Genomic DNA, 27,408 nt, shown 5'->3' with positions numbered 1-27,408 from the left:
GTTGAACCTCCTCAGATTTCTTTTGGCCCAATCCTCCAATTTGTCTAGGTCACTCTGGACCCTGTCCCTACCCTACAGCAGCGTGTCTACCTCTCCCCCCAGCTTAGTGTCATCCGCAAAATTTATGAGGGTGCAATCCATCCCATCATCCAGATCATTAATGAAGATGTTGAACAAGACTAACCCCTGGGACACTGCGCTTGATGCCGGCTGCCAACTAGACATCAAGCCGTTGATCACTACCTGTTGAGCCCAACAATCTAGTCACCTTTCTATCCACCATTCATCCAATCCATACTTTTTTAACTTGCTGGCAAGAATACTGTAGGAGACCATATCAAAAGCTTTGCTAAAGTCAAGTTATTCTTCGAGTGATTGTTCATGTCCATTCCAATTAGGTGTGCGCGTGCCGCGTGCACGGATGTCGGAACTTTTTTCCCTTAGGAGCTCCCGTCAGGGCGGCAGAGGAGCCCCCTGGAGTGGTGCCCTCATGGCGGTGTCTATAGTACCCTGCTGGTCCGACCCCCCTTCAGTTCCTTCTTACCGTCCGTGGCGGCACTGGAACGTTCTCTCTCTCTCTCGCTTGCAAGTGATCCCTTAGCCTTTCAGTCTTCTAGGTAGAGTTGTTCTTGGATAGTTATCAGTTAGTTAAATACCATTGTATTCAGGTGTCTGGAAGCTAGTTCCAGCACCAGCCTTGGGCTGCGGTGCATGCAACAAGCCCCGGGTTTCAAAGCTTGCACCACGTGCCGCAAGTCTATGCCTAACCGCGACCCTCACGACTCGTGTCTCCAATATCTGGGAGAGGCTTATCAGGCAGAGCACTGCAAAATCTCCAAGGCCTTCAAGCCGTGCACCAAGGAAGAAATAGACTTCCTCCTTAAGCAGTTGCTTATGGAGGCCGCATTACAACCACCAGCCCCAGACCGTCTAGCACCTCCCCCAGCTTCCTCGGTGCGAAGTGCCCTGGCATCTGTGCGTGATCTGGCACCGCCCAGGCACCATAAATCATCGGCACCGACATGGCACGGCCAACCTTGGCACTGGTCAACCTTTCCGGCACCAACTAAGCATCACAAGAAAGGGGAAGGAGGGTGCTCTCCCCAAAGAGCTGCTAAGCAACTCAAAGAAGCTCCCAGCACGCAAAGACAGATTGCGGGCCCGAGCCTGGAACTGGCACCGTTGACTCCGGCACCGCAGGCCCCATTGAGTCCGGTACCCAGCAAATTTAGTGCCGACGAACGTCTGGAGGAGGTCCTGGAACACCCGTCCACCCCTGACACTTTCGAGGCAGCGAAAGACCTCATTGAGCTGTTGGTGCCAAACCCCCTCCCATACAGGGAGAAGCCTCTGGCACCACCAAAGAGGGTGCTATCCAGAGGGAAGCCGGCAATGGTGTGCTGCTCAAGGTCACCATCTTGGCACCACTCACGGCACTGTTCCCGTTCAAGCTCGGCATCCCGCTACTCCCCGGCACCCATGACCCAGAGCGAAGTTATGGCACCGGAGGCGAACCTGCCAGCCTTACCTGCGGCGACTATACGCCGATCCACAATGCTATCGGTCGCCTGGCACCGGAGCACGGCACCAACAACCTCACCAACTCTGAGTGAGAAGCACCGGTCCTGGACCCAAGACTCCAGGTACCGTTCGCAGTCCCAGTCAGGCAGGCACCGCTCCATGGCACCCTACGGCCACTCAACGTTTGGCACTGCCCTGGTCCTCTCCATCAGCATCCTATGGCTCCGAGGCCGACTCCGGTTGCTCCAGCTGTAGCAGACGTCGGACTGTGGCCAGCAGAGAATCCCACTTGGCACGGCAGCCACAGTGGCCTCCTCCGGGTCAGTGGCCCTTCTGGACCCTATGGGCCTAACTATCAGCAGTAGGGCACCATATCCAGAGCCTCCAGGTCCAGGCACTCCATGCATCGCCATTCCAGGTCGCCACACAGACATGCATCAAGGTCAATGGAGAACACTCTCCCCAGGCCGCTCCGGACGCCCAAGAGCAACCAGCGATGCCAGGCCCGAGCCTGTGCCAAGCAGTGCGACACCTAAAGTGGTGTCAGCCCCGTCAGGCCCTGTGGTGACTCAGGCCTATGGGGACACACAGGGGGGTCTACATGAGGACAACCAACAGCACTTCACTTCCTCCTCTTCCCCAGATGAGGCTGTGGTGGGTATGTCAGCCTCAGGACTGCCACCAATCGACCACAGGGCTCACCAGGAGCTGCTCCGCAGAATCGCCCTCAATATGGACCTTCAGGTGGAAGAAACAGTTGAGCAGGAGGATCTGACCGTGGTCATCCTGGCTCCCAAGGGTCCCTCAAGAGTCGCCCTCCCTCGCATAAAAACCATACAGTCGAACTACATCACTATATGGCAGACCCCATCACGCCGACAGTCAAGGAGGTAGAAAGGAAATACTTGGCCCCTTCCAGCGGCTACGAGTTCCTATTCTGACATCTGACTCCCTACTCCCTAGTCGTTTCAGCAGTCAACAAGAAGGAATGACATGGCCAACGAGCCTCAGCCCCAAAGGCCAAGGAGGCCAAATGTTTGGACCTATTAGTAGAAAAGTCTACTCCTCCGGGGGCCTTCAGCTACACATAGCCAAGCAGCAGGCGATCCTTAATAGACATAACTTCAACTCTTGGATGGCTGCATCCAAGTTTAAGGATCGCCTGCCCTAGGACTTGCACTCTGAGTTTGCTGCGTTGCTCGAGGAAGGAAAGGTGGTAGCTAAGACTTTGCTACAAGCCTCCCTCGATTCAGCTGACTCTGCGGCCAGAACCATTGCTTCGGGGGTGGTCATGCGACGTCAGCGTGGCTCCAGGCATCGGGCCTCCCTCCAGAGGTCCAGAACACCCTCTAAGACCTCCCCTTCGAGGGCTCGGGCCTTTTCTCAGAGTTCTACATAGAGCGCACAAAACCTTTCCACAAATCAACCCAGTTGTTCGTTGCCATAGCTGACAGAATGAAGGGCCTTCCTGTCTCGGCGCAATGCATATTGTCCTGGATCACAGACTGCATTCATACGTGCTACGAGCTGGCCAAGGTCCCAGCGCCAGCGATTGCGGCCCATTCAACCGGAGTGCAGGCATCTTCAGCTGCCTTTCTGGCTCAGGTCCCCATCCAGGAGATCTGCAAAGCAGCCACCTGGTCTTCAGTGCGCACGTTTACAGCCCACTATGCTGTTAACCAACAGGCCAGAGAGGTTGGTCAGGCATGATTTTCCCTTGGTGAATCCATGTTGACTGTTCCTGATCACCTTCCTCTCCTCCAAGTGCTTCAAAATGGATTCCTTGAGGACCTGCTCCATGATTTTTCAAGGGACTGAGGTGAGGCTGACCGGTCTGTAGTTCCCCGGATTCTCCTTCTTCCCTTTTTTAAAGATGGGCACTATATTTGCCTTTTTTCAACCGTCTGGGACCTCCCCCGATCATCATGAGTTTTCAGAGGTAATGGCCAATGGCTCTGCAATCACATCAGCCAACATCCTCAGATGCATTAGATCCGGACCCATGAACTTAGGCATTTCCAGCTTTTCTAAATAGTCCTTAATCAGTTCTTTCACCAATGAGATGAACTTTGTCAATAAAATCAGGTATTACTTCTGTCCACTATCTATAGTAATGCATTTGTAAATTGGATAATTAACTTAGAACCATGTATCAATTGACCATGTTTAGGAGCAAGAAGGACTTCCAGTTCTGTGGTGATAATTTCTTACCTCCTTGCACACATACCTCTGATTTTTCTTTAGCATAATTGTATTTATTTCTGAATTATACAGATGGCCCTAATTATGCATAATTCTGCATGCCTTGGAAGATAAACATGGAAAATCCTCTTATTCTGACAGTGATCTCCTGTCATTATTTTTTGAGAGTGCAGCTGTCCCACAATGGTTGGGGTTATGCTCATTTCCTCACTTTTGTTCCCTATACTCTTGAAATGGTACTCCATTTTTTTCTTTTGTTATGTAGTGTAAGTGAATGTCATCTTATTGACTTGGACACTGTTTTCAGAACAAAACAACCATTCAATTTCTCCATCTCTTATTTCATAAAATTGAACTTGAGAGTAGTTTGCTTGCTGTAGAACAATCAAAAACTGAAAGAATATATTATATTGAAGTGTAGATGGAGGAATTATACACTTCTTATTATAGGAATTGTAATAAGCGAGGACTGAATAACTCAGACTCCATATTCCTGTAAATTACTGATGTAAATCTAGCTTGGGTTGATAGTGAAGTCCTGCTATTTTGATCGCTGTCAAGTGGCCAGTGTAAAATAAGTTAGAGTATGTCTACACTACAAAATTAGGTCGAATTTATAGAAGTCGTTTTTTTAGAAATCGGTTTTATATATTCGAGTGTGTGTCCCCCCACAGAAAAAGCTCTAAGTGCATTAACTCGGCGGAGTGCTTCCACAGTACTGAGGCTAGAGTCGACTTCCGGAGCGTTGCACTGTGGGTAGCTATCCCACAGTTCCCGCAGTCTCCGCTGCCCATTGGAATTCTGGGTTGAGATCCCAATGCCTGATGGGGCTAAAACATTGTCGCGGGTGGTTCTGGGTACATATCGTCAGGCCCCCGTTCCCTCCCTCCCTCCGTGAAAGCAAGGGCAGACAATCGTTTTGCGCCTTTTTTCCTGAGTTACCTGTGCAGACGCCATACCACGGCAAGCATGGAGCCCGCTCAGCTCACTGTCACCATATGTCTCCTGGGTGCTGGCAGATGCGGAACTGCATTGCTACACAGTAGCAGCAACCCATTGCCTTGTGGCAGCAGATGGTGCAATAGGACTGGTAGCCGTCATCGTCGTCCGAGGTGCTCCTGGGCAGACATGGGTGCAGGGACTAAATTTGGAGTGACTTGACCAGGTCATTCTCTTTAGTCCTGCAGTCAGTCCTATTGAACCATCTTATGGTGAGCAGGCAGGCGATATGGATTGCTAGCAGTCCTATTGCATCATCTTCTGCTGGGCAGGCAAGAGATGAGGATGGCTAGCAGTCGTATTGTAACATCTTCTGCGGAGCAGCCCTGAGATGTGGATGGCATGCAGTCCTTCTGCCAGCCAAAGATGTAAAAGATAGATGGAGTGTATCAAACAAGAAATAGACCAGATTTGTTTTGTACTCATTTGCTTCCCCCTCCTCCCCCATCTAGGGGACTCATTCCTCTAGGTCACACTGCAGTCACTCACAGAGAAGGTGCAGCAAGATAAATCTAGCCATGTATCAATCAGAGGCCAGACTAACCTCCTTGTTCCAATAAGAACAATAACTTAGGTGCCCCATTTCTTATTGGAACCCTCTGTGAAGTCCTGCCTGAAATACTCCTTGATGTAAAGCCACCCCCTTTGTTGATTTTAGCTCCCTGAGGCCAACCCTGTAAGCCGTGTCGTCAGTTGCCCCTGCCTGCATCAGAGCAATGGCAAACAATCGTGCATCTGAGTTGAGAGTGCTGTCCAGAGCAGTCACAATGGAGCACTCTGATGGGGCTAAAACATTGTCGCGGGTGGTTCTGGGTACATATCGTCAAGCCCCCGTTCCCTCCCTCCCTCCCTCCCTCCGTGAAAGCAAGGGCAGACAATCGTTTCGCGCCTTTTTTCCTGAATTACCTGTGCAGACGCCATACCACAGCAAGCATGGAGCCCGCTCAGGTAACCGTCACCATATGTCTCCTGGGTGTTGGCAGACGCGGTACTGCATTGCTACACAGTAGCAGCAACCCATTGCCTTGTGGCAGCAGATGGTACAATAAGACTGGTAGCCGTCATCGTCATGTCCGAGTGCCTGGGCAGACATGGGCGCAGGGAGGTGGGCGGTTGGTTACACAAGGGCTGCAGTGGCAGTCTGTGCTCCAGCTGCCTTTGCTGCAGCTCAACCATACACTGGAGCATACTGGTTTGATCCTCCAGCAGCCTCAGCATTGAATCCTGCCTCCTCTCATCACGCTGCCGCCCCATTTGAGCTTCAGCCCTCTCTTCAGCCCTCCACCTCTCCTCCCGGTCATTTTGTGCTTTCCTGCACTCTGACATTATTTGCCTCCACGCATTCGTCTGTGCTCTGTCAGTGTGGGAGGACAGCATGAGCTCAGAGAACATTTCATCACAAGTGCGTTTTTTTTTCTTTCTAATCTTCACTAGCCTCTGGGAAGGAGAAGATCCTGTGATCATTGAAACACATGCAGCTGGTGGAGAAAAAAAAAGGGACAGCGGTATTTAAAAAGACACATTTTATAAAACAGTGGCTACAGTCTTTCAGGGTAAACCTTGCTGTTAACATTACATACATAGCACGTGTTTCGTTACAAGGTCGCATTTTGCCTCCCCCCACCGCGTGGCTACCCCCTCAATCCTCCCCCCTCCCCATGGCTAACAGCGGGGAACATTTCTGTTCAGCCACAGGCAAACAGCCCAGCAGGAACGGGCTCCTCTGAGTGTCCCCTGAAGAAAAGCACCCTATTTCAACCAGGTGACCATGAATGATATCTCACTGTCCTGAGGATAACACAGAGAGATAAAGAACGGATGTTGTTTGAACGCCAGCAAACATACACTGCAATGCTTTGTTGTACAATGATTCCCCGAGTACGTGTTACTGGCCTGGAGTGGTAAAGTGTCCTACCATGAAGGACGCAATAAGGCTGCCCTCCCCAGAAACCTTTTGCAAAGGCTTTGGGAGTACATCCAGGAGAGCCGCAAATGCCAGGGCAAATTAATCCTTTCACATGCTTACTTTTAAACCATGTATAGTATTTTAAAAGGTACACTCACCGGAGGTCCCTTCTCCGCCTGCCGGGTCCAGGAGGCAGCCTTGGGTGGGTTCGGGGGGTACTGGCTCCAGGTCCAGGGTGAGAAACAGTTCCTGGCTGTCGGGAAAACCGGTTTCTCTGCTTGCTTGCTGTGAGCTATCTACAATCTCATCGTCATCATCATCATCTTCGTCCCCAAAACCTGTTTCCGTGTTGCCTCCATCTCCATTGAAGGAGTCAAACAACACGGCTGGGGTAGTGATGGCTGAACCCCCTAAAATGGCATGCAGCTCATCATAGAAGTGGCATGTTTGGGGCTCTGACCCGGAGCGGCCGTTCGCCTCTCTGGTTTTCTGGTAGGCTTGCCTCAGCTCCTTAAGTTTCACGCGGCACTGCTTCGGGTCCCTGTTATGGCCTCTGTCCTTCATGCCCTGGGAGATTTTGACAAAGGTTTTGGCATTTCGAAAACTGGAACGTAGTTCTGATAGCACGGATTCCTCTCCCCATACAGCGATCAGATCCCGTACCTCCCGTTCGGTCCATGCTGGAGCTCTTTTGCGATTCTGGGACTCCAGCATGGTCACCTCTGCTGATGAGCTCTGCATGATCACCTGCAGCTTGCCATGCTGGCCAAACAGGAAATGAGATTCAGTTCGCGGTTCTTTTCCTGTCTACCTGGCCAGTGCATCTGAGTTGAGAGTGCTGTCCAGAGTGGTCACAATGGAGCACTCTGGGATAGCTCCCGGAGGCCAATACCGTCGAATTGTGTCCACAGTACCCCAAATTCGACCCGGCAAGGCCGATTTAAGCGCTAATCCACTTGTCAGGGGTAGAGTAAGGAAATCGATTTTAAGAGCCCTTTAAGTCGAAATAAAGGGCTTCATCGTGTGGACGGGTGCAGGTTTACATCAATTTAACACTGCTAAATTCGACCTAAAGTCCTAGTGTAGACCAGGGCTTAGTCTTGATTAAGCTCTCTGTGTAGAGAGAGGTCCCCATTTCAGTGGTGCTTTTGTTAGAATTCTCAGCAGAATGAGCAAATATTAACTAGATAAAGAGTTATCACTCTTAGGGCTGGACCCTACAGAAGAGAGCTTGGGCACCGTGGTGAGAAAGGAAGAAGGAAGCTCACAATGGTTCATTGTCTATAGGTATTCTGTAAATTAGAATTTTGCGTGAGATTTTCAAACGTGCATACATGATCGAGGAGTACAAGTTCCTGAAAGTCAGTGCCATTTATAGTCTTGAGTTACTTGGCATTTTTGAAAATCCCACCCTTCGCATCCAGTCACTATCAATCAGGCATTTTTCTCAAGCATTAAAATTCACTTTTATAAAAATGAATTATCATGAGACTTTAGATCAATCCATTGATTGAAATGGACAAAATGGCATTTTCAAAATAACTTAGATATTTGGACCACAATTCACCAAAGCACTTATGTATATGCTTTAAGTGATTTAATAAATTGGCCCTTTGGTGGCTAATCTGAGATCTTATAAAATAAACAAGCAATAAATGCCTGTTGCCAATCAACAGCAATAGGTCAGTCACTGGAAGTCTCACCTAGTAGTTTCTTGAAGTAAGTCACCACACGTAAATGTTCCGATTATTTGAATTTAATACCCAACCCACAGTATTTAAATAAGAAAATGTTTATAATATGCTTGGAAGCAAATGCTTATTAATTGAGGCAATTCCCATTTGATTATTATTTTTTTTTTATTCCTTCCATCCATAAAGCTCTCTTACTTGTAGGTTTGTTGTCCCCAAACCTTGGGGAAAGGAAGGAACTGATATTATGAATATTTTCTGTTACTTACTATGTCTGATTTTCTCTTTTTCCAGCCCATGCAGTTTGAGGAAGATGAGCATGCACCACCAGCCCCTCCCAATCCATTCAGCGATCTTACAGAAAAGGAACTGGATGAGTACAAGAAGACAATTGAGCGCAAGCAGCAAGGAGTGGAAGGTCAGTGGTCTAAACTGCCAAACGTTGGGGGTTAAGTTTGTGATGGATGCTTCTTGGAAGCTATTCTGAAATAATTAACTATATATGAAGTGGTTGAGATTTTTAATTGTAATTAGAACATGAGAACATCATAACAGCCATACTGGGTCAAACCAAAGGTCCATCTTACCCAGTATCCTGTCTTCTGACAGTGGCCAGTGCCAGGTGCCCAGAGGGAATGAACAGAACAGGTAATCATCAAGTGATCCATGCCCTGTCGCCCATTCCCAGCTTCTGGCAAAATTAAATCTTGGTTGGTTGTTTTAAAAAATCTCCTATAATTAGTAGATTAAACATATCATATACAAAATCAGAAATGAGAAGGATATTCATCTTACTGCATATGTACTGAATCCCATTACTCTCTTTCTAATGTTGGGTCTCTTGGATGTGTTGTATTGGAGGCATTTTCTTTATTGAACTGAGGAAGCTGGTGATACTAAAATGTGATATTCTGTACTATCCTAAAGAAGAGAGTTGCTAGGGAATTACAGTGTAGTAATAAACATATCCAAAAGAGAAGAAACATTTCAGAGAATAATTCCAAAGCAGCTGAAATATTACACTCTATTGGTGTCATATTTCTTTGACAGATTTATTTGTAATAGTCATTCTGTCCTATTTAATTAGGGCAGCTAACAGTCAGAATATGTTTAAAGATTCCCCAGTCAAACAAACCACAAGTTAAACCAGAATATGTCTGTCATTAACTGAAGTGCTATTACTAACGATAATGAAAGGGCACTACATCGACAGGAATTAATCTAAACAACACTCATACTTAAATATTCTAAGTATTATTATTACTATTGGTTTATTATTTGTATTGTAGTCTCACCAAGGAGCTCTAATCATGGACCAGAACCCCATTGCGCTAGGCGCTGTACAAACACACAACAAAAGACAGTCCTGTTGCAAAGAGCTTACAGTCTAAGACAAAAGACAACCGATGGATACAGACAAACTGATGGGAGTACAAGGAAACGATGAGTCAGTATTGATCAGCATGCTAGGCCGTTGTTTCAGTACACCACCAGCCTAATAATTATCAAGTTTGGGGGTTTTGGTTTTTTGGGGTTTTTTTTTTTAAGACATCACAGCAGAGGGAGGATTTGAGGTAGTTTAGTGGGTATTTATGGAGAGCTGCTCCCAGTTGTAAGGTGAAGCATGGGAGAAAGCACAGAGGTGCTTGTTTGAAATTTTAACCCATGGGCAATGGAGACTGACTGGAGGCAGGAGCTGACCCCTCAATTAGTGAATGAGAGGTGATCAGTCGGGTGGAATAGTGTCTAAAGAGCCTTGAAGGTGAGTACAAGTAGCTTACGTTTGAGTAGAGAAGGGGGACCCAGAGGAGGAATTGAAAGAGAGGCGATGATACGTTTAAAGCCACAAGCTAGGAAAATAATCTCTGCAGCACCAGTCTGAATGGATATGAGTGGTGGTGTTTTTGTTAAGAAGGTTTAAAATAAAACAAATAACCCTGCTGGAAACTGCTTCCCTGGATTCTGTGAGAGCTCAGACAGAATTCCCCTAGGGAGTGAGCTGGCTCAGCAAGATCAAACCTTTATCTGGTAGGAGGAGGGCACTATAAAATAGGCCTCAATCCTTTACAGGGACCAAGGACAGAGCCCTGTGAAACCCCCCTGGAAAGTGGGAGTGGGAATGAGAAATTAGGAAGGTAGGAGGAGAACCAAGAGAGGAGAGAGTCACAGAAGCCCCGGGGAGGACAAGATTAGGCTGGTTGACAATGTCAGTGGCAGCTTGAGAGGTCAATGAGGATGGAGTACTGGTTGTGAAGATTTGGCTAGGGAGTGGTCATAAGAGACTTGGTGAGAGCAGTTTCAGTGGAGTGCAAGGGATGGCGGACAGATTGGAGAAGGTCTAGGGTGGAATTAGAGGAGGAATTAGAGGAATTACATACATCTTATATCAGGAAAAAATATGAAAAATCTCAGATCTTACAATCTGCATTGAAAGCTTTGTGCATCATAAGGCGTGTCTGTCTGAATGAATTTCCAAGGGGGTTAGCTAAGGCTTTTCAGTAGTATGTTAGACACTCAAAATAATAAGAAAAAAAAATTTTACAATATACCTGAAAGATTCATTTCACTCTGGAAACTAATTTATTATTGTTGTTAATTGATATGTCTCAACAATAGAAAATTTAAAATAGTACTTTTATTTAAAAGGCTCAGCAATCAAGTTCATTTGGATTATTGTATGTTTCCAAAAGGTCAGTCCCTGCCATTAGCAAAGCAACTTTACCATGACCCCCTCAAAGCATCTGTGCTAGACTCAAACTGACAGCTGATGGCAGGAGTGTTGGGGGACAAATCAGGTGTATTAATTCTTGTAAACACGGACCCAGTTCTCCTTCCACTGAAGTCAGTGTCAAAACTCTCAGCTTCAGTGGGAGCAGGAGCAGCCCCTAAAACTGTAATATTGAGACTTGAAATTTGAAGTTAAGTTTAGAAAGGAATAACTTATAATAATTTAATATAGCAGGTTAGTTAATTGCTAATTTTTATCTGAACAATTCTCTTGTATGAATCTGACAATAAAAGGACAATTAAACTAAAACACAATTTAAAAGCAAATATGATATGGTCTGGTATAAGTAAAACATTCTATGTGTGGAGTTTGGCTATGCCTATTTATTTCATTTGTTACTTGCTGTGACATTGGGATTGACTAACTCCTAGTGACTTTTGAAATATAGAGTTGTGGGGTTTTGTCCACTTTAACTGTAGTCATCAAAATAAAAGATGGAAAAGGCCAACTAGATTCTGTCTCCCTGCAAAGGCAAGATCTTTGCATGTGCTTAGACACTCTTTCTATAATGCATAAAAATTAATCTGAAAAATCAAATTCAAATGACCTAAAAGACCAATAATAGACACTGCTGCATCAAAAATATGATGTACTCCAGTGCCAACCCCACCCCCGAAATCTAGCTGACACAAACACCGATCTTGGGGATGGGATGGGTCTTTCCTTTTAACAGCCAAGTGGGGTCTTGAATAGGAGAGGGCATCCTCAGATCTGGGCCTGTTGGATCAATCATTTACGTTATATCTGTGTGGCCACAACACTAAGAGTCAATCCTCTTTAGAGGATGTAAGAGGACACAGAATAATCGTCAGCGCCGATCCTGTCAACTCCCCCCCCCTCCCCCTTTAGGTAGGATCTATTGAAGCCGTTAAGGCGAGATTGTCTCCAGAATAGTCTTCTCTCCTTATCCCCTAGTACTGTGTAGAGTAGGTCTCTGTGGCATAGGAGGCACGGTTCCAGACTAAATCAATGGTATCTTCAGATCTATGTTAGGTACCATTCCTGTGGGGTCCCAGCTAGATGAAGCTGAGTTCTTTGAACAAAAACACACACAAAAAGCGGGATTTTTTTTCCCTACTTTACTGAAACTCCTCTTCCAGGGAAGCCTAGTTAGGGCATAGGAATATCTTGGACACCTCAGGTAATATCTGGGTCAGGACTAGGGTTTAAATTATACTAGGACTGTCAAGCAATTAAAAAAATTAATTGCGATTAATTGCATGATTAAAAAAAATAGAATACCATTTATTTAAATATTTTTGGATGTTTTCTACATTTTCAAATATATTGATTTCAGTTACAACACAGAATACAAAGTGTACAGTGCTCACTTTATATTTATTTTTGATTACAAATATTTTCACAGTAAAAAACTAAAGAAATAGTATTTTTCAGTTCACCTAATACAAGTACTGTAGTGCAATCTCTTTATCATGAGAGTTGAACTTCCAAATGTAGAATTGTGTATCAAAAAACTGTATTCAAAAATAAAACAATGTAAAATTTTAGAACTTGCATGTCCTACTTATTGTTCAGCCAATCGCTCAGACAAACAAGTTTGTTTACATTTGCAGGAGATAATGCTGCCCACTTCTTGTTTACAATGACACCTGAAAGTGAGAACAGGCATTTGCATGGCACTGTTATAGCCAGCATCGCAAGATATTTACATGCCAGATGCGCTAAAGATTCATATGTCCTTTCATGCTTCAACCACCATTCCAAGGGACATGCGTCCATGCTGATGATGAGTTCTGCTTGATAACAATCCAAAGCAGTGTGGACACCCCACATGTGTGGACATGTGTCCACATGTGTGGACACCCCACATGTTCATTTTCATTAGCTGAGTCAGGTGCCACCAGCAGAAGATTGATCTTTCTTTTTTGGTGGTTCGGTCTTTAGCTTCTGCATCAGAGTGTTGCTCTTTTAAAACTTCTGAAAGCATGCTCCACACCTCGTCCCTCTCAGATTTTGGAAGGCACTTCAGATTCTTCAACCTTGGGTCGTGTGCTGTAGCTATCTTTAGAAATCTCACATTGTTACCTTCTTTGCCTTTTGTGAAATCTGCAGTGAAAGTGTTCTTAAAATGAACAACATGTGCTGGGTCATCATCTGAGACTGTTATATGGCAGAATGCGGGTAAAACAGAGCAGGGGACATACAATTCTCCTCCAAAGAGTTCAGTCAAAATTTAATTAACACATTTTTTTAACAAGCGTCATCGCCATGGAAGTATGTCCTCTGGAATGGTGGCCAAAGCATGAAGGGGCATAGAAATGTTTAGTATATCTGGTACGTAAATACCTTGCAATGCCAGCTACAAAAGTGCCATGCAAATGCCTGTTCTCACTTTCAGGTGACATTATAAATAAGAAGAGGGCAGCATTATCTCCTGTAAATCTGAACAAACTTGTTAGTCTTAGCGATTGGCTGAACGAGAAGTAGGACTGTGTGGACTTGTAGGCGCTAAAGTTTTCCATTGTTTTGTTTTTGGGTGCAGTTATGTAACCAAAAAAAAAATCTACATTTGTAAGTAACTTTCACCACAGAGATTGCACTACAGTACTTGTATGAGGTGAATTATTTTTTCATGTTCTGTCTGTGTGTGTGTGTGTATCTATACATCAGATGCATGCAGTGGAAAATACAATAGGAAAATATATAAATATTTATATATTTTCCTATTGTATTTTCCACTGCATGCATCTGATGAAGTGGGTTTTAGCCCACGAAAGCTTAAGCCCAAATAAATTTGTTAGTCTCTAAGGTGCCACAAGTACTCCTCGTTCTACAGACTAACACGGCTACCACTCTGAAACTTGTTACTATTTCTTTTGTTTATCATTTTTACTTTATCATTACTTTACGTTTATCATTTTATCATTTTAAATATTTGTACTAAAAAATAACATATACTTTGATTTCAGTTACAACACAGAATACAATACATATGAAAATGTAGAAAAACATCCAAAATATTTAATACATTTCAATTGGTATTCTATTGTTTAGCAGTGCGATTAAAACGGCGATTAATCCCAATTAATTTTTTTAATCCTGATTAATTTTTTGAGTTAATCACGTGAGTTAACTGCAATTAATTGACAGCCCTAAATTATACTCTGGTTTTCTTTTACATGGGTACTATTCACCGTAGGGTTTTTGACCTTATGGTTCTCCACCTCTTGAATTAGTTTATGTCCACACTACGAAATTAGGTCGAATTTATAGAAGTTGTTTTTTTAGAAATCATTTTTATATATTCGAGTGTGTGTGTCCCCACAGAAAATGCTCTAAGTGTATTAAGTGCATTAACTCGGTGGAGTCTTTCCACAGTACTGAGGCAAGCGTCGACTTCCGGAGTGTTGCACTGTGGGTAGCTATCCCACAGTTCCCGCAGTCTCCGGAAATGAGATTCAAAAGTTCACGGTTCTTTTCCTGTCTACCTGGCCAGTGCATCTGAGTTGAGAGTGCTGTCCAGAGCGGTCACAATGGAGCACTCTGGGATAGCTCCCGGAGGCCAATACCGTCGAATTGTGTCCACAGTACCCCAAATTCGACCCGGCAAGGCCGATTTAAGCGCTAATCCACTTGTCAGGGGTGGAGTAAGGAAATCGATTTTAAGAGCCCTTTAAGTCGGGGAAAAAAGGGCTTCATCGTGTGGACGGGTGCAGGTTTACATTGATTTAACGCTGCTAAATTTGACCTGAAGTCCTAGTGTAAACCAGGGCTCAGGCTATGTCTATACTACAGTTTATGTCAGCAGAATTTATATTGCTTAGGGGTGTGAATAAAACACCCCCCTGAGCAACATAAGTTACGCCGACACAAGTGCTGGTGTGGTCAGCACTACATCCCTACCTCTGCAGCGGGCATAGCTCCGCGAGTGGCCGAAGTTGGTTTTCTTATGCCGACAGGAGAGCTTCACCAGACACACCGTAGTGGCACAGCTGCATCAGTGCAGCCACAGCGCCACATGTAGACATGCCCTTGGTCTCTTCAGTGAGTGGTGACAAAAAAACAAGTTATTCTCAATACAGTGCAAAGTTTGGGCATGATTGCTTATTTTACAAGGTCTGCAGCAGCTTCCTCAAGGAAGCCTTGCTAGAGTAAATGAGCAAAGCACAGCTGCCTGTCATTCCTTCCATGCATTCATTTAACCACTGCAACTAATATAACTTTTCAATGCCAGGTGCTGAGAGCAATACTAGCTCAGCAGGAGATTTGCTTCTTCCTATTCTTACCTTTCTACATCTGTATTTCTCTCCCCCTTACCCCCCACCCTGGGTTGTTTATCACTTTCATCCTGGAGACTGCTAGAGAGCACACTATGGTCTGTACTGATGGCAGCCAAATCTCACCGCAACAAACTATGTGCTATTGTTCCTGTTACCTGACTGTAACAGGACAGATGCAATTCATAGGGGAAAGTAGCAGAGTTCCTTTCTCTAGTCAGATTCTTGGTGAATGTTCAGTATTCATGATCATTATTGTTCAACTGTTCTCGTCAAAGTAGTTTAAGAAGAGTAAGTAGTTCTTATTAATTAGCTAAATTGTGGAATTCAGTTTCAGAGATTAAGATCCTGATCAAACACTGAAGTCCTCCTATGGAGAGAGGCCTGTGGGAGGTCGTAAGGGATTACAAAGGAATGGCTGTATGCAGTGTTGTTGTAGCCTTGTGAGTTAATATTGAGGCAAGATCTTTTACTGGGCCAACTTCTGTTGGTGAGAGAGACACGCTTGTGTATCTCACCAACAGAAGTTGGTCCAGTAAAAGATATTACCTAGATTCATAGATATTTAGGTCAGAAGGGACCATTATGATCATCTAGTCTGACCTCCTGCACAACGCAGGCCACAGAATTTCACCCACCACTCCTGCGAAAAACCTCTCACCTATGTCTGAGCTTTTGAAGTCCTCAAATCGTGGTTTAAAGACTTCAAGGAGCAGACACTCCTCCAGCAAGTGACCCGTGCCCCATGCTACAGAGGAAGGCGAAAAACCTCCAGGGCCTCTTCCAATCTGCCCTGGAGGAAAATTCCTTCCCGACCCCAAATATGGTGATCAGCTAAACCCTGAGCATATGGGCAAGATTCACTCACTCACCTTGTGTCTTTTATAGAAATGGCTAATGATTCACTGGCCACCTTTGCCAGCTTGACATAAGAAGAAATTCACCCTTATGTTAATAGCAATGGTACAGCAGTTGCCCAGGACTATTGTGATCTCTCCTCTCCCCCCACCCCCAATACACACACACTTACTTTTGTTTGGTGCTTTGATACCCAAGTTACATAGGCTATATTTATGCTATTTATAGGGTGCCTATACTGGCGTAGAAGGACCATCAACATCTAAATCTATTGACAGTTGAGGAAAGTATATACATTTTGCTAGATTATAATTTATTCTTTTGCAGACAGAGAGGCTGCCTAGTTACTACTTAGTCTTATATTCCATTGTCATTGCAACTCGTTCTGCTTACTCTTACAATTTGTGGTACACGCAGAAACCCTGGTTTAATAACTTAATTATCCATCTCCATGTATTGTGCTGTGTACTGCATATAGTTAAGTGTAGTTTTATAAAAGCCCATTGAAATGAATGACAAAGCTGTTATAAATTTACCACAAAACCACAAATTTCAATTTTGAACTGCAGTTCTTTGGTTCAGATATTGTCAGGCCAGTGAATTATTTCAAGAAAATTGTGTGGTTCAGCACTAGATGCTCAAGAGAACCACTAATTGCTTGCATCATTTTTGGTGCCTTTTCTAAATACTTTAAATCTTTTTCATTATAAGGCTTTTGTATTTTTGCACATTTTCCCTTTAATCTAAAATAGCAGAAATATTTTTTTAGTGAAAAACAAGTACTTGTAAAGTATGAATCTTTGATTTTGTTTTAAATATGGGACAGCCTCCCTTAGTTGAAGTAGCTGGTTGATTGTAAAACCATTGTCATCAGTCTGACAATGAGCTCCACTAGTTCAGCCCTACTGAATTTGCCCTTGGGGAGGACCTTTCTACGACAGGAAAAGTCCCCTCTGGTAGAACACATTTCAAGTACAGCATGTCAGCGATAGAGTGGTGGCAGCGGTTGCTAGATTTAACGTTAAAGGAAAGTTTTAACAGTGAAGAGGAATTAAAACTAAGAACTTCTCCTTTCCTCAAATTTTGCTATTTCTCTAGCTAATCATTTCTACTTCTCCATCCTGATTGACTCCCATGGCCACAGTCCTAGTCACCTGTTCTCCACCTTTGACTACATCCTCCCCACTTCCCACCCTGCACTTTTTCTCTGCAAAATACCTTGTTAACTTCTTCAAAGAGGCAATTGACAGGTTCCACCATTACCTCCTGCATCCCCGCTTACCACCCTTCCATCCCATCCTATAATGCTCTCTCTTCCACCTCCCCTCTCAATGACACACACGTTTCTCATCTGTTCTCCCCTTCTACCCCTTCCATGGGCCTCAGTGACCTCATCCCATCTCCAGATCTTACCTCTGCTCCCATTCTCTCCTCAACATCCTTCCCATTGAAATGCAAGCATGCCTTAGTCTCCCTTATCCTTATCTCCACTTGCCTATGCTGTACAACTACCGCCCCATCTGGCTTCTCCCCTTTATCTGTAAACTGACTGTGTCATGTACAATCACAATCAGAAGTCCTTTGCCAATCCAGCTTCTACCTTGCACTCCAATTCAGTGGCTCTCACCAAGTCTCTAATGAACTTTTCCTGGCCAAAGCAGACACAATACTCAGTCTTCACTCTCCTCAGTCTACCAGCTGCCTTCAACTAAGTTAACCATTCTTGAAATTGTATCCTCCCTTACCTTTCATGACTGTCCTCTCCTGGTTCTCCTACCTTTAACTGCTTCTTCTGCATTTCATTAGGAGGATCTTCTTCATTCCCCACTAACCTTCTGTCGGAGTTCCACAGGGCTCTATTCTTGGCCCCCTCCTCTGGACCTTGTCTCTGGGCAATCTCATTTGTAAATGATATTAACTATCAACTCTCAGCTGACAACTCGTGTATACATCTCCAGTCCTGTCCAGTCCTTTCTGTATACACTAAAATCACTGTCAGTCCAGATCTCATCTTAAGCTAGAGGTGGCCAACACAGAGCTTTTAATCTTCTTCCCATGTCTCCCCTCCTCTCTGTCACTATGGAAAACCTCCTTATCTCTGTCACACAGGCCTATAACCTAGGTATCCTCTTCAGCTCATCCATGTCTCTGGATCAGCACATGCGGGCAGTGTTAAAATGCTGCCAGTTCTTCCTCCCTAACATTTCTAAGCTACGACCTTTGATGTCCGTCCACACAGCTACATCTCTTGCCCAGGCCCTGCTTATCTCACGTCTTATCTACTGCAACCTGTTCCTCTCTAGCATTGATAGATGCAATCTTTCCCCACTGAGATCTGTTCATAATACTGTTGCAAAGATAATTTTCCTGGGTTGTTGCTTTGACCATGTCACTACTCTCTTTGCATTTCTTCAGTGGTTCCTCCTGCATCCGATGAAGTGAGCTATAGCTCACGAAAGCTCATGCTCAAATAAATTGTTAGTCTCTAAGGTGCCACAAGTACTCCTTTTCTTCCTGCTCCACTGCATCAGACACAAACTATTCATCTTCACTTTTAAGGCCCTTCATGCCCTATCCCCACTCTACCTCTTGTATGCTTTTGAGATGTCAGACTGCCTCCACTCTGCCAATGGTTCGAGCCTTCAGCACCCATTTGTTAAACTTTCAAACAAGCACCTTTGTGCTTTCTCCCTTGGTACCCTCATGCATGGGAGGGCCTTGTAAATATCCTCATTGCCCGCCTTTAAATCCCTCCTTAACTCCTTTGCCATGATCCCTACCAAAAAAAACAACACAATCCTTACACTATTGGTTAGCTAATGTACTGAGACCTCTGTTTTTCATGCTAACCAATGTTTTCTTGTGCTCTCCCAGTCTCTCTTGTCTCTGTTTATACTGAGGGTTTATCTAGTTGAACAGTAAGTTCAAGGTAAGATGGGGTATAAATCTACCACACATTAGAATCATAGAATATCAGGGTTGGAAGGGACCTCAGGAGGTCATCTAGTCCAACCCCCTGCTCAAAGCAGGACCAATCCCCAATTAACTCATTAATGTGCCAGTCCCTAACAGTCCATGTGGATGGACCCTGTTACCACACACTAAAATTTCCCTAGTGTGCTTTGATCTACTCTGCTTTGAAACATGAGTAGGTCACTGTGCACTAGGGAACCTTTAGTGCACGGTAGCAGGATCTACATGAACAGTTAGTATGCAGCACACTGCAAACCTTTAATAAGTTCTGTGGGACAGGGACTGTCTTTTGTGATGTGTTTGTATAGCTCCTAGCACAATGGAACCTTCACCCACAATTGGGGACCCTAGGCACTACTGCAATGTTAATAATAATTAATAATAATAAAAAACAAATGTGGAGTTAATTGGGTTGACAAACTGGAAAACCGTAGGCGGATGACCTTATTGAACTTTGATTTATTGCATTATGGTCATACTGCCATTGTTATGTTGGGGCAGGATAGCACATCTTGAAACTTTGTTATGCTATAGTTCTTACTCTCACATGATAACAGCAACCATCCTGGGAAAACTTAAAAATGATTACTCTTTGAGAACTGTAGAATTTTATCTTAGTTGATTTTACTTTGTGTAGGAACTAAAGCACCAGAAGACTTACACAACAATGGAAGTCGAATAAATACATTAACATGTTCATTTTGTACTGTCTTCTGACGCTGTATATTGCAGATAGGAATAGTTGATCCTTTGAAAGGAGAGGTATGTCACCATAAATTGGGAAACACATACCAAGAAATAAAATTTTAAACATTTACAGGTCGATTTTTCCCATCAATACCGATGATAGGAATAGAAAGTGAAAGCCTTCGAACCCTCATTTATCAAAAATAATATTCTTAAATGATATAGTTTTCTGTTCGCTATAAACTTGGCAATATCGTTGGCAATGTCTTAACTCTGAAATGCCAGTATTTTAAAGCACACCTTTGTAATTTCTTATTTTCAAACGCTTAAAGATTCAAAGGTAAAAACATTCTTTCAGTAATCTTTCCTATATCCCCAAGACTTTCATCCACTTCAGTTAGAAGCATTTTATAACTTTTTTATATTGCTACTCCTTATCAGAATTACTAATTCAGTATTGCTTAACAATAACATTTTTAATGCATTCTCCTGCACTAATACTGCGTGATTGACTTTCATAGATTAGACTTTTTAAAGTTATGAATAGTAGCATGATTTCTTGTATGTCACATAGTTAATGGTGAGATGAAGCCACATATGCATGGGCTGCCTGCTCCCTTGTGTGCAGCCTTGTTTTTAATCATTTATATAGAAGAGCTAACATCTGATAACTGTTAATGACTGTAATAACTTCCTAATAATGTGTTTAAGCTATTGTACGTTAACTTCTTGACAACATTAGCATGAACAGTTCAATGCCAGCAGAGCTGTAAATATTGTATATACTAACACTGATACTCTTGCTCATTTTTATTTTTGCATGGCTACTAATTCAAATCTTGTCCTACAGATGCTGAACAGGAATTAGTCTCAGATGATGCTTCATCTGTGTCACAAATTCAGTCACAAACACAGTCACCGCAAAATGTCCCTGAAAAATTAGAAGGTATTAAATATAACTTCCTATAAAACACAAAGAGCTTTAGTAACCTGGGTCACTGATTTATTTCATTATAACCTGTAAGTAAGGTGCAGTATAGCCTGCTTTCAGTGTTTTAGAAACTGGAATTTAAGTATTTCAATACGAGATTCTTGCTTCTTACAATCAGTGAGTTTATGAATCCTGCATCTTTCCAGACTTTACTCAATTTAAATGAAAAACTGGAATTGATAAGACACATTCTCAAAGTCGGTTGGTCAAAAACTGACCTAGTTAACTACAGTGTCATGTGTGAGTCCATCTTAGTCTATCAGTGAATTATTGTCCCCAATAAACATTTTTCCTGTTGTGAAATCCACACAATAAAATCACACATTAATAAAATGGGAGGCATATACGTTGTCGATTGCTCCCTGTTACGTAGCTATTATATTTTTTGTATAACAATCTTCTAGAAGAGAGCCTCTGTTAATACATAACCAACAGAAGCAATACCGCATATTTTTAAAGGTTTGTATTCTGAAAGTTACCCTGCATAGTGGGTGCATCTTCATACGTTGGCCTAGTGCAGGCACAAATAATTCTAACTGCACTTTAGGCTGTTTAGTCTTCTAAGTACTTGACTTACCATTGGATATGAATGGGCTGAGAAGTTGACCCTGTATCCTTTAATGAAATTTGCACACTATTACTTTTGTATCGTTTGACAAAAACAGAATAAAGAGCAGAGAAGACAGGAAAACCCCACATCTGAGCACCTTAAATTTTGCAGCAGTTCTTATCTGAATCCAAATCCAAACTTCGTATTCCAGGCCCATTTCTGATTTTTTGCATAGACATTGCTCACAAAAATAAGAATAATAATAATAGTGGAACTCTCCATTTTCATAGAAAATCATGAAGATATGTATGCCCAGAATGCTAACCTCATCTCCACAGAGGTACCTGTTGTGGTGGTGAATGGCAAGGAAGATATGCATGACGTGGAAGAAGATCTCACCCAGCGGGTCAGTCAGTTAACCACTAGTACTGTGGAGAGCATAGAGATTACAATTAAAACCTCTGAAAAGATTGAAGAGACCCTGTCCCCTGAGGGCTCCCCTTCCAAATCTCCATCAAAGAAGAAGAAGAAATTTCGCACTCCATCTTTTCTGAAAAAGAACAAAAAGAAGGAAAAGGTGGAAGCATAAGTGCAGCTCTGTTGTTAAGAGAAGGCATTGCACGTTTTAAAACCACGTTTTAAGTTGAACATTAACAAAGTAGTGTTAGGGGTGTGCAGTAAACTGGACCTTAACCTATGAACAGAACTGGAAAAGGTTTTACTAAAAACAATTTTATGTTAAATAAGAAATTAATTCATCTCTCACTTAATGTCCAAAATTACTGAGGGTTTGAAACATTCAGTAGTTTCACATAGAGCTACACTGGCAGGTGCTTTAATACTATCATAGTGAGATCAGATACCATTGTAGTACATTGTTGTGGCAAGTTACACTTGGAGTATTTTGCAGACCTTAAAATCTTCAGCACAGTTGAAGTCTCTAATAGAGCTACTGTTGAGTGATTATATGAATTTTCATTTTTAAACTGCTGCCTCACTTGGTAATCATATAATACTTTTTTGTATTGTGATTCAGACCATATATTTTATTTCTGTACCCTGCTTCAATGGGTCATATTAACAGCACACCTTTAAATCTTTTAAGGTTAGATTATATAGAATATTATACACTGGCACATATTAGAAGAAAAACTGTAAGAGAAATTTTATTTGGAATTATACAAAATGTGTAAGAAGACCATTCATCAATAACTTTTTTGCCAAATATTTCATTTTAGTGAAATATAATTTTTGAATACTTCTTTTTTATTCTATCAGTTGGGAAAAAACCCTTATTTTTCAATAAAGGGGATTTTATACACTTAACATTGATAATTTAGTTAAACTATGGCAAAACAAAATAAGATTTTATATGTTGAAATGTTTGTATACCATTTAGTATAAAAGTATTATACGCATGTAAACCAAGCATCTAACAGTAGAGTGTATTTAAGGATGCTTGGTTTAGAGTATACTTAAATATAATTCAGGAATCCAGGGACTCCGCTATCAAAGGATTAAAGCATATAAAATTAAACTGGATTCGTGTTTAAATATTACTGTGTTTTTTCCCTTATGGCATTGCTAATGAATGAAGAAAAATAATCTCTTAACATAACCAAATGAAGGAAACAAAACTGTTAAAAGGGAAAGTGAAATAGTAAGAAAATAGAATGATGCAAAGAAAGTAAAAGTTTGGTGATTATTTTTTATTAAATATATGATATGGATTGTGAGGTATTTTTATTAAATCGGCAAAATCACATTTCCATATTAGAAGTTAAAATAACTTGCATGGTTTCACATGGAGATCTACGCTTTTTTCTCACTTTCAGTTTAATTTTAAAAGGGTCTTATTAATCTGTGTCGTGTCCTTCAGACAAACCCAGAACAAATTAGATCTTAGTGCCATGGGTAGTGGCACTCATGCCACTTACTCATTTTTGCTGATATTTTCATTTTTGCTTTTTACTGTATTGTAAAAACAAACTAAACATAGAAATTAACATAAGGTTTTTTCTTCTCAAATTTGTCATAGTACATCACTCATTGCAATAGCAAATAAATTTAAAAGATCAGTGTGATTCCCAGATTGCCAGTTGATATATATACAGTATATAGATTAAGTATGGCTGGAGAGTGGTTTGGCATGCAAAAATGTTGACTATAGCATGTTCTGGGGCTGGTTAGCTTTGACCATGTAAGTGTGACAATGCAATGTTGGAATGGATCTTGGAAATGATATTCTAGTTATCACTAAATACTGGAAACAGTGTTTTTAATCTTAGTGGAAACTTCCAGTTGCTTAACTTGGGGGGGGGGTTGTTTTGTTTTGTTTTGTTTTTTTATGTTCTACATTATTTGTGTTGTATTACAACATATGTAGAAACAGTAACCTGTGAACTATGCTTTTCATAACTTTTTTTAAAAAATATATCTAAATGAATGCAATGTGCATAAATATTTTTTAAAATGCAACCGTGAACTATTTGCACCTTTTGCTAATGCCTCTATTTACTTGCTTTGGCATAAAGAATGAGCCAGCCAACTCTGTGTCCTGTGGAAAATATATAAATGTTATCTGAAATTGCTCATAGATGTAATGCTAATTAATGTTAAATCACAAATAAACAGTATTTTAAATAGATGGATTTTGCACTGCAGTCTTTCATTATGTGTTCATTTTCCTGTCAAATGTCATTTTATTTTTGTATATTACTATAAAGATTACATAAGCCAGTGGTTTTCAGACTGCGGGTTGCGACCCAATACTGGGTTGCGGAATGTAAGGCACTGCATCATGGTGGCTCTGATCAGCACTGCCAACCAGGCTGTTAAAAGTCCCGTCGGCGGTGCTGCCCGGCTAAGGCAGGCTAGTTCCTACCTGTTCTGTTGCCGCGCTGTGCCCTGGAAGCAGCCAGCAGCAGGTCCGGCTCCTATGCGTGGGAGCTATGCGCCCCAATCCTCTACCCCAGCCCTGAGCCCACCCAAACCTGGAGCCCCTTCCTGTACTCCAAACCCTTCATCCCTGTCCCGATCCTAGAACCTGCATCCCCAGCCCAAAGCCCTGACCCCCTCCCGCATCCCAACCCCCTGCCCAGCCCAGAGCCCCCTCCCACACCCGGAACCCTTCATTCCAAGCCCCAACCTGCAGCCCTCACCCCCGCAACGCAACCCGGTGCCCCAGGCCCCCCTCCCACACCCTAAACCCCTCATCCCCAGCTCCTTTGGGCATCAACAATTTTCTTCAACTGGGTTGCCAGAAAAAAGTTTGAAAACCACCAACATAAGGGGAAAACTGCCTTAATTATTACTTCAACTCTTCTCCCAGCCTAAACCTAAAACCTAAACCTAAAGCCTAAACCCCTAAAACCTGCAAAGAAATAACCTGGACTTTAGAGATTTGGTTAATGTTTCTGTCATTAATTTGTAGGCCACATTGGGGAAAAAGGACAGTCTTGACACCAAGACACAGGACTGGTCTCCAGAGTTCTGTCTTTCCAGCTGTGCCACAAACTTCCTTTCTTTCTCGGGCAAGTCACTCCATCCCTGTGTCCTTATTTCCTTCTCTACAAAACGAGTTTAACAATACTGACTTCACAAGCGTAGTGTGAAGTCCTTGAATGGAAAGTGATCTATAAGTGTAAAATATTACTGTTTTTTTGGGTTATATAGAAATATCTTAGATAAATTTAGCTTCCCTTGTTTTATGAAAAGTAACAAAGAAGGCCATTGCCTAAAGTTCTTCATACGAAGTGATATGTGTCATGTTCTAGCAACCTACAGCATACCTCAAAATCTCTGCCAAATTGCCAGAGTTCATGTGTTGCGTTTTTTATGGCCTCAGTCACTGTAGAGAGCTGATAAATGGTATTGAAACTTCCTGTAGCACACTCTGTCTTCCACAAATCTGCCTTTGACACTTTCTTTCCATGAAAGCCAAATCCAAGCTCTTCATCGTTCCAGTGATCTTTGCATGAACGACATCAACCTCAGTGTAGCAGATAAATTGCTGCAGAGTCAGAGATCTTAGATTGGGTACCCATACCTGTTGTCTTACTATTTATCTTTTGTGCTCAGTGATGTATAAACACAAAAGAAGGCATGAAATCTGCCCCCAAATAGCTTATTCACTAAATGCTTTTGTTGGTTACTAGGGATCTCCCTTTGTTTCAGGGTGTCCATGAACCATGGGTCCTATCTATCTGGTTATCTAGAGCCAAATTCTTCCACGGAGTTACAAAAGTGTACGATTCTGTGACCCTGAACATGTAAAATAAGGCAAGTGTAAGTCAGGCACAGAGGCTGTGCAGTCCACAACAGTGTTAGGAAGCTAGGAATGCTGGAAAACCCAGGTTGGACAGACTGCTAGGAAAGTTGTTTGTTGGCCCAGCAGACAGCAATTGTGATGGAACCAAGGCAATAAGAGAAAAAAGTAACCTTCCCAGCTGTTCAAATCACCATATGCAGGGACTAGATGACCTCCTGAGGTCCCTTCCAACCCTGATATTCTATGATTCTATGATCACACAGACAATGCAGCATCACCGTAGGGCCTAATATATGCAATGGAACATGTTTTTAACATATCAAGTACTATTAAAAGAATATTATCAATACTGAGAATCTATTTTGTAACCTTCTTACATGTAAAGTGCTCAAACTATATTGAACTGTTTTACGTTCTGTTAAATTCTTTTTGAGACCATGGCAGGATTGCATTAGTAGAATTTTCCCCTTACCTGCTCTCTTTAAGTCTGGCTTTCCACCACCTGTTGCTCCCGCAGAATGTAAGTGCACTTAGGTGCCTTTTTGCACTGCTGCAGATTCCCAGGCCTGTGCAATCAAACTCTTTCATTTCCATCCATTTCTTACCCCAGATGTTTGGTTTACACTTTATCTTAAACTAATCTGTGTCTTTGACCTTACATTCGTATTTTTTCTTAAAATGTGGGTGCTCAATTTGAGGAGCTATAAAAAAATATTTGGAATGATCAGAGAACCAATGCCAATCAACTTGGAAATACCCCTTTCCTCATGATGACTTCAGCGGATTGATTGTGTAAGTATCACTCAGTAGGCATCACCGCAGCTATAAAATTGTAAACTATAATCATGTTCCATGTGTGTTCATCAGATGGGATTTTGGCCTGTACAGATAGGAAAAGGCTGGATATCGTTGAATGATCTTCCACGAATTGTATGGAGCCAGAAATCAAAGTCAGAGGACCAGTCATGAGGGATCTGTGGCCTGTGCCCTTTGAACCAGGAAACTTGAATGAATAAAGCCTGTAGTAATTGATCTCTGAAGTGGCTTTGTTTGCCCTTTCACCTTGATAAGGTATGTAACTCAGTTTAAGCTTAATTCCTTAAATCATTTCCATTTAAAATGTCATGGGTCTTACTCAACTTGTCAGATGTGCAAGAGTTTAATGTGTTCTGTCTCATGATGATGATGATCAAAATATATTAACATATGTGCAATTAAGAATTTAAATAGAGTACTGCATATCCAATGATTTGCAATACCAAAATTTTCCCACTGATTTCAGTGGCAGTGAAATCAAGCCCAGACAGAGAAGTTATTTTAGATGAGTGTGCAGCAGTGCTGCGGCTGTGGCAGTAGATTAGAGCCTTTCGCCACTGGAGACTTTAAATCCTGGCTTAAATTGTAAGTGAAAGGTCTCATCTTTGTCTCCGTATTTCATATCTACCACAGACTTTGGCAGAATTGACAGTCTCTGCCTAAGGGTTGTGCAGAGAAGTCTGCCCTGTGCCAGGCTCCCTAGAAAAGTCTTCTAGGCCCCTCAGTTTCCTGAGCACTACAAACCAGGTGTGACTGATGTTAGTCATACCACTTAATGTACTACTGGAAAGCGCTCAGACACTATCATAAGAGTTAGTATAAGAACGTATGTAGATTATTACACAAACACACACAAACAGTTATAAGAACACTAATAAGACTGTAAAATCAAGCATTCAAAAGTTAGGAATGCCTTTG

At 42.5% G+C, this 27,408-nt stretch overlaps 1 protein-coding gene across 15 annotated transcripts in view; it reads left to right on the top strand.

Moving 5' to 3' along the window:
• Positions 1–24,051, top strand: part of ADD3 (adducin 3) — a 197,559-nt gene extending 173,508 nt beyond the window's left edge. For 14 of the 15 annotated variants that reach the window (XM_048856060.2, XM_048856055.2, XM_048856064.2 and 11 more), the window contains 3 exons: positions 8,614–8,737; positions 20,714–20,809; positions 21,695–24,051. In XM_048856060.2, the coding sequence (XP_048712017.2) occupies positions 8,614–8,737; positions 20,714–20,809; positions 21,695–21,993 (519 nt within the window). In that variant the 3' untranslated portion in view covers positions 21,994–24,051. The remainder of the gene's footprint in view (positions 1–8,613; positions 8,738–20,713; positions 20,810–21,694) is intronic. The other variant, XM_048856063.2, reaches the window with a different exon arrangement.
• Positions 24,052–27,408: the final 3,357 nt, after the last annotated feature.

This window comes from Caretta caretta, chromosome 7 (assembly GCF_965140235.1).
Source record: "Caretta caretta isolate rCarCar2 chromosome 7, rCarCar1.hap1, whole genome shotgun sequence".
NCBI lineage: Eukaryota > Metazoa > Chordata > Testudines > Cheloniidae > Caretta > Caretta caretta.
Note: the sequence above shows the minus strand (reverse complement) of the source record. Positions and strands in the feature narration are given on the sequence as shown.